This window comes from Colobus angolensis, unplaced genomic scaffold (assembly GCF_000951035.1).
Source record: "Colobus angolensis palliatus isolate OR3802 unplaced genomic scaffold, Cang.pa_1.0 Scaffold168, whole genome shotgun sequence".
Lineage (NCBI taxonomy): Eukaryota > Metazoa > Chordata > Mammalia > Primates > Cercopithecidae > Colobus > Colobus angolensis.
The window spans coordinates 5,594,757-5,603,157 of NW_012114799.1; the positions used below are offsets into that span (position 1 = coordinate 5,594,757).

Sequence of the window (8,401 nt, forward strand, 5' to 3'; positions counted from 1 at the left end):
AAAAAAAAAAAGTTATATTAGCTGTCATCATTAAAATGGAAGCAAATATAATTTCCTCTCCTTATTTTTAGCCATTTCAGTATCAAGGAAAACGTCTCAGACTGACATGCTGCTTGACTTCACTTTAAATTATCTTTTTTTCGGGGGTTAGAGTTTGGTCATTTTACTCACAGTAATTTTTTCCTCCTCTGAACAACTAAAAGCTACCAAAAGTTACCAATAGTAACTCCTTTAAAAGGAGCCAGGCATAGTCTTTACTTTCTCATAGCCACCTGTGACAATGTTCTGTCTTTACAGATGGGGAGTCAGAAGCTCGAGAGGCCGAGCGGGTTGCCCATGACCTCGCAGTTAGTGGAGCTGTGACTCCACACAGTCCTCATCCCTCCCTGTGCTGGGTCAACGCAGTGGGGACAAACGGCCCAGGGTGGTGCGCTTAGGGAAGCAAGGGTTTTCTCCTTCCTGAAAGATGGATATGCCATGAGGCAGCCGGTGATGTCCCGGGGCTGGAGAGGTAGAGGAGCCTCCGAGGCCCCGGCCTGCCTTCTGCCAAGCGGAGAACTCCCTGGGAGCACAGCTTTTTCTGATAAGTGGATGTGGGGCCTCCTCGTGTGCCTCCTGTAGAACTGAGAACCCAGGGGTGTGCCACAGCTCTTCATTGCTGGGCTGGAGGCTGTTCTCAGGCCCGCAGACAGCTGTGTGCCGTTGGGGCGTGGCCGCTGAGGGCCCCTGGGGCTCAGAGAGGGCTGTGCAGGTGCTCTGGGGAGAGGGTGGGAATGGGAGCAGGTGCCTGCTCCTCCCTGCCCTGCTTTCGCCCTCTTCCCTCGCAGCCCACAGGAAGAGGCCCCTTCAAGGGGAGGGTGGGGTTCTGGGATGGGGAGGGAGGGGACATTGGGAAGGTGGGCAGCGCGATTCAGGCTCCTGTGGACACAACTCAGCCCCTGTCCTCAGGGCAGGCTCAGCTGTTCTTCCTGTCCTGGGGGTGGTAACTGTGTGGGGAATGCTACCAGGCATGAGACCACAATCCCAGGAAGGAACAGTGTCCTCTCAAGCTCACCCGTCATTTCCGAATCTTTGAGGCTGCCTCCTAGGGTCCAACCCCGCCCAAGGAAGTAAAAGGAATAGATAACCATTGCAGAGCATTTATAAATGGCTGCTAAGTTTGTCCAGGGAGAGTTTTATTATTTGACTGGCCAGCTACAGACTGAAGTTTCAGTGCTTTTCCCAGACACTGGTAGAAGTGTCTTGAAAATGTGGTAGCCAGGGCCGGGTGCGGTGGCTCATGCCTGTAATCCCAGCACTTTAGGAGGTCGAGAGGGGTGGATCACTTGAGTCCAGGAGTTGGAGACCAGCCTAGCTAACATGGTGAAACCCCGTCTCTACTAAAAATACAAAAAAAAGTCAGGCGTGGTGGCGGTCTCCTGTAATCCCAGCTACTCGGGAGGCTGAGGCAGGAGAATCGCTTGAACCTAGGAGGTGCAGGTTGCAGTGAGCTGAGATCATGCCACAGGGCACTCCAGCCTGGGTGACAGAGCGAGACTCCATCTAAAAAAAAAAAAAAAAATGTTGTGGTGGAAAAAGGGAAGAGACTGAAAATCATATCCTCAAGTACCAGCCATGCAGTGCCCCTGCTGACTGCCTGTCAGAGGCACGCAACCTCCGCACAAGAGAGATGGTTTTAAAATGGCAGCTGTGTCCAAACCTGTTAGCCTAGCAACAAGCTCTGGTTTAATTCCATGAGGAGGACAAAAGGCAGCTTTAGTCATCACAGGCACAAGCAGACCTCGAGGACACTAGAGTGCTAAACACGCCCAGAAACCTTGCCAGCCAGCCCACGAGCACAGGCCCTGGGTTGCAAGCAAGTTTAGGTTCAGGTGAGGCATTCACAAAAACAACTGAAATTGATCATATGTGATTTAAAAATACCACCCTCATTATCATGTTCCCAACCCCTGGACTTCTTTTTCTTTTTTCGAAATGAGTCTCTCTCTGTTCCCTGGGCTGGAGAGCAGGGGCGCCATCTCGGCTCACTGCAACCTCCACCTCCCGGGTTCAAGTGGTTATTGTGCCTCAGTCTCCCAAGGAGCTGGGATTACAGGTGCGCGCCACTATACTTGGTTAATTTTTGTATTTAGTAAAGACAGGGTTTCCCCATGTCGGGCAGGCTGGTCTTGAACTCCCGGCCTCAAGTGATCCGCCTGCCTCAACCTCCCAAAGTGCTCGGATTACAGGTGTGAGACTTATTTTTCTTTTGAAGAGACAGTGTGGTGTCTTAGAATGAGAAAGCCCTGGTTCAAATCCCAACCCTGGAGCTCACCACCTTGGTTAGATTGTTTAAATCTTAGAGTGGGTTTTGAGGGGTTGAGATGATGTGAGGATGAAGTGCCTCCCAGGTGTCTGGGATAAGCAAGCACTAAAATTATATAGCTGTTACTCAGATGTCTTTGTGGCTGCATCTGTCGCCTTGATTAGATCAGCGGTCCCCAACATTCTTGGCACCAGGGACTGGTTTCGTGGAAGACAATTTTTCCACAGACTTGGGGGAGGTGGGAGGGCTGATTTGGGGATGAAACTGTTCTACCTCAGGTTATCAGGCAGTAGATTCTCATAAGGAGCACGCAACCTGGATCCCTCGCCTGCGCAGTTCCCAGTAGGGTTTGTGCTCCTATCTAATATGGCTGCTGATCTGGCAGGACGTGGAGCTCAGGTGGTAATGCTTGCTGGCCTGCCACTCACATCCTGCCGTGCAGCCAGGTTCCTGACAGGCCATGAACCAGTACTGGTGCTCGGCCTGGGGGCTGGGGACCCCTGAATTAGATCATCTTATTATTTGTAGATAACAAAAGCAGCAGTGTCTACACAGGCAGCTGGAGACACACAGACATTGGGATTGGACTGGTGCTAATTTGTCCATTTCAATCACTCTGCCTCAGGTAAAATGGAGGGTCCATGGCCTTTTATTTATTTATTTTGTTTGAGATGGAGTCTCTCTCTGTCACCAGGCTGGAGTGCAGTGGCGAAATCTCAGCTCTCTGCAACCTCCGCCTCCCAGGTTCAAGTGATTCTCCTGCCTCAGCCTCCCAAGTAGCTGGGACTACAGGCACGTGCCACCACACCCAGCTAATTTTTGTATTTTTAGTAGGGACAGGTTTTCACCATGTTGGCCAGGATGGTCTTAATCTCTTGATCTTGTGATCCACCCGCCTCAGCCTCCCAAAGTGCTGGGATTACAGGCGTGAGCCACTGTGCCCGGCCAAACTTGGCCTTTTAAGGGATAATTCCTTGGGTAAACCATCCTCCTTGGTGATGGAGATGGTGGGATTCAAAACCAGAGGTGAGAGATGGGGGCTGCTCTACCTGCCTCATGGGAGGCACAGGCTGAAACCAGTGGGGAGTGGCTTTATGCCCAAACCTGCAGAGGCAGGAGGTCCAATGTGGGTGCGTTCCAGTGGTCAGACATCCTTGGAAAGGCCCACAGGAAGGCAGCTCTCCAGGGTTATAGGAATACTGCCAGCACTCAGAAGGTGCAGGAGAAAACATGGGCACCATCAGATACACCTTGTGTTGGGGGAATAGTTGTGACTGTAGGGAATGAAGCAAGTAAGTCACACAGCAGTGACCAAGCCTAAGAGAGAAACCTGGTAGTTGGATAGGAGGCTCCTAACATACTTTCTCTAATGAGCCCGCATCATTAGACTTGAGAAAAGCAGTACTGGGTACAGGAGGGAGTCCTGAGCTTACTGGAAGGTCCAGACAGCTGGGATCTGATTTAGTAGACCTGGGTGTGAAATGTTTGTTTTTTAAAAAATGTGGTAAAATAGACTTAAAGAAAAAATTTACGGGCCAGGTGTGGTGGCTCACACCTGTAATCCCAGCACTTGGGGAGGCTGACGGGCGCGGATCACTTTAGGTCAGGAGTTTGAGACCAGCAGGACCAACAGGGTGAAACCTTGCCTCTACCAAAAATACAAAAATTAGCCAGGCATGTTAGTGTGTTCCTGTAGTCCCAGCTACTGGAGAGGCTGAAGCAGGAGAATCGCTTGAACCCAGGAGACAGAGGCTGCAGTGAGCCAAGATCGCACCACTGCACTCCAGCCTGGGCAACTGAGGAAGACTCCGTCTTAAAAAAAAAAAAAAAGTTACCATCATAACCATTAAATGTATAGTTCAGTGGCGTTAAGTAGATTCACATCGTTATGGAACCATCACCCTCACTGATGAATTGCCTTTTTAAAACTCAGAATGAACCCTAGAATCTCGATTCTCAGCAGATTTCTACACAAGAAAGCAGAGGCTTTATGTAAATATTTATCTTAACAAGCTAACCCTCGTATCCTTTCTAGGAAAGACTACCTAACATCTGATGTTCTCTAAGGATGCTTGCAACAGAAATCTCCCCAGACTCAACTCAGCAGATCTCTGACTGTTGATGGAAGTTCAGTTTATGCAGTAGTCAAAGTATTAAATGTCTAATCTGCTCTCTGAAACCTTCGCAGCATTCATCATCAATGTGGAAAAGGGCTCATATTACCTGCAATTTACTCAGCTTCTGCCGCAGACTTGCCTCATTTTGGCATTCATAAGACAAATCAAGAGAGAGGAAATCAACCGTGTCCTGGAAATAGTAAATAGGGTCATTAGAGCCTAACCAGTGTCAAGACTCTTGGAAATATGCTTTTTTGTTTCTCCCCTTATCACTAAACTGAATATTCCAAAGTGGGATTTTCCAAAGGAAAAGATGGAGATGGAATGAGAAAGTGTGTGTGTGTGTGTGTGTGTGTGTGTGTGTGTGTGTGTGTGTAGAGTGGCGGGGGGATGCCTGTGCCTGTGTGTTGTTGAGAAATGCATTACCTATGTGCTCATGCATTTGCCTCCGTCCTCAGAAAGCACGCAGTGTTGATGGCTAAATGAATGCGTGAGTGCCAGAAATGGGAGGGAGCTGGAGGCCAGGGCTGCCGCTGGCACTTCCTCCACAGACCCTAGCACTTGGCCAGGATGGGGGCAGTAGAGCCTTCAGCCAAGCATGGCTCCACAGTCATCCCTGTGAATCCTACTGGGTTTTTGGTTTTGGTTTTAATTTCAGGCCATGGTTTGAAGTCCACCCCCAGTTATCCCTAGCCAGGTCAAGAGCTAGGGCCTGTGGAGGATGCCCTGGGGACATCCTCTTTAGCAGAGCGCAACCCTCATGGTCCTGGTCGTCAACACTCCCATCCACGCATCCGATAAGGATGTCCCCTCTGCCCTGTCTCTGGCCTGCATGTGCTCAAAGAACTTCAGATTCACAGAGTCTACACAGGAAGACACCACCATGCTGACACTACCCTCGCAACCCCCAGTGCTCCGCTCCCCTCCACGAGCCTGGTAGACTGTACCTTTCTACCCTTGGCATGATTAGATCATTACCTGTCTTATCCCTCCCACAGATCATCTGCTTCTTTGAGACAAGGACTGTGGTTAACATCACCTGGTCAGAACCAAGTGCTCTGTGCACCTTAATGCCTAGTGTTCCATTATTGGAACGCTAGGCCTGTGGGTGTTACTTATATCCTACTGCTCAAGGTCGTCGCTAGGGTCTGATTGCAAAAGTTCAAAAAATTGCAACCTCAGGCATAAATGGGTTAATAAGTGGTTCACCACTGGCTCCCTGTTGCTTTCTCAGTCGTCATCAGTGTTCACTGAAGACCACTCTGGCAGGTATCTGTCCAGCATTCCCTGCCCACCCTCGCAGCTCTTGCTTATGTCTGTCAATTCTGCACAACACATTGTCACTGAGTTCCTACCTCCGAAAGTCACACTGTGCTGGGATGGTGGGTGGGGATTCACATTTAGAGATAAATAATATCCACAGAGGTTTACACCTTTAATAGGGAGGGTTAGCAAATGCACCAATCCCACGAGGAGAAGGCAGAAAGTCAGACGTGCCATGAGAAGCCCGTACCAGTGGTTCTCATGCGTTACTGGGGATTACACTCACCTGGGAACTTGGGATGCCTGTGCAGGCCCAGGTGGGTCCCACCACATTAAGCCTTGGTCTCTGTGCTCTCTCCTAGCTCTCTAGGTGGTTCTGATGCCCACTCGAGCTTGGGAACCACTGGTCTAAAGCAATGGCTAAGGGTCCGGGTGGGGAAAGAGCGCATCAGGGCGAGTGAGGGAGTGTTACTGAGCGAGGCCTCCGCTGGAGAGCACGGTTACGTGTACCTTAACAATGGAGAAAATTTTGCTGGAAGGAGATTTGAGGAAGGCAGGAAGACAGGAAGACAGGAAGGACGTCCAGTAGGGGATGCAGGAGAGTAGGAAGCAAGCATAGCACTCACATGGGCAAAACAGGAGGTGAGGCCAGAGAGAGAGAGATACCCACACATTCATGCACTGGAGGGTCCTGCAGGATTCATCCCACTTGGGAGTGTGGCTTCCCAGCAGGGAACTGGTCAGAACTGTGCTTTTGGAAGATTACCAGAAGCATTGCACAGCATGGACTGGGGCAGAGACCCATACAAAGGCTATTTCTTGACAAGCATTTTTCTGATCAGCACTTTGGCCTCCTGCGTTCATAACTGATAGCAGTTATCGCCCTCTGTAAACTAATTTAGATGCCATTCTGTCCATGCAATCAGCCTTGGAGTTGTCCCTCTAGAACCTTATCAGGTCTTGGTTCCATCGTGTTTGAACTGGAAAATCTGAAGACTGGACCCTGACTCCTGGGGCCCCCATTACCGTGCAGACACGAATGAGCAGCACCGCATCTCTACAGCACCAGGGCGATGCTGCAGAACTGGAGGCCAGCAGTGATTCCCATGGCTTCCAGACTGCCCAGCAGCCCAAGAGGGCCCAAAGCTGTTCACTTCTCAGATTATTTTGATTTTTCTTTTAAAAATTATAGTTAAAGGCTGGGCGTGGTGGCTCAAGCCTGTAATTCCAGCACTTTGGGAGGCCGAGGCAGGTGGATCACCTGAGGTCAGGAGTTTGAGACAAGCCTGACCAACATGGCGAAACCCCATCTCTACTAAAAATACAAAATTAGCTGGGCGTGGTGGCACATGCCTGTAATCCCAGCTACTTGGGAGGCTGAGGCAGGAGAATCGCTAGAATCCAGGGGACAGAGATTGCAGTGAGCTGAGATCGTGCCACTGCACTCCAGCCAGAGCAACAAGAATGAAACTCCATCTCAAAAAAAAATAAAAAATAAAAAATATAAATTATAGTTAAAAAGTGATAGTTGGCTGGACATGGCGGCTCATGCCTGTAATCTCAACACTTTGGGAGGCTGAGGTGGGAGGACTGCTCAAGGCCAGGAGTTGGAAGCTGAGGCTTCAGTGAGCTGTGATCATGCCACTGCACTCCGGCCTGGGTGACAGAGAAGGCCACAAAACCCTGTCTCTAAAAAAATAAATAACTAAAAATAAAAAATAAAAAGTGATAGAGGATATATGAATATTTTTAATTTTTTTATTTTTTCTAGACAGGGTCTTGCTGTGTCACCCAGGCTGGAGATATGATCACAGTTCACTGCAGCCTTGACCTCCAGGGCTAAAGCGATCCTCCCACTTCAGCCTCCCGAGCAGCTGGGACTACAGGCATATATCACGATGCCTTGCTAATTTTTGTATTTTTAGTAGAGAGGGAGTTTTGCCATGTTGCCCAGGCTGGTCTCGAACTCCTGGGCTCAAACAACTCTCCCACCTCCCCCTACAAAGTGCTGGGATTACAGACGTCAGCCACCGTGTTCGGCCAGGTGCACATTTTTTAAAAACTCCTTTATAAACCTAGTACCTGTTTTGCCATAATTTCATCTCTTCTCCTGTAAGCTATCTTGGACTCAAAAATCAGAGCAAGCAGAGGCAAGTGACTCCTTCCTGCAGGGATGCCGACACTTGACCAAGCAGGAGCTGCAGCTTCAAGATTTTGTTTTTAAGGTAATTATGAACCTAGAGAATATATACCACTCATTCTGAGGTATTTACAGAAATGTCAAACCAAACAGACCAAAACTTCTCTTGTTTTTAAAAAATTGAAATCAAACTCTCCTTGGATGTTACAGGTATAGTTTTGGGCTGCTGTCACCTGGGCAAGCGCAGATATGGGTGGTTCTAGCAGGAGCTCCGGGATATCTTCAACTCGCAGGACAACAGAGAGTTTTCCGCCTGAAACCAACCAGAGACATGAACAGCAGGTGAGCGAGGGTGGGAGGCTCTGACTGCGGAAACCACTGGGGGATTCATTTCCTATGGACCCGAAGAAGTCATCCACCTGACTTTACTCTAGCTGAAAGATTTTAGAAGAAAAGGTGGCTTTAAAAAAAATAATATCCCGGCCGGGCACGGTGGCTCAAGCCTGTAATCCCAGCACTTTGGGAGGCCGAGACAGGCGGATCACGAGGTCAGGAGATCGAGACCATCCTGGCTAA

The 8,401-nt window shown here is 49.4% G+C and overlaps 1 protein-coding gene across 1 annotated transcript in view; it reads right to left on the reverse strand.

Annotated features, from left to right (window-relative positions):
• LCT (lactase) overlaps nt 1-8,401 on the reverse strand; it is a 56,535-nt gene that overhangs the window by 47,203 nt on the left and 931 nt on the right. The window contains exons 2-3 of the mRNA XM_011937746.1: nt 8,059-8,138; nt 4,529-4,612 (exon numbers count right to left, since the gene is read on the reverse strand). Of these exons, the coding sequence (XP_011793136.1) occupies nt 4,529-4,612; nt 8,059-8,138 (164 nt within the window). The remainder of the gene's footprint in view (nt 1-4,528; nt 4,613-8,058; nt 8,139-8,401) is intronic.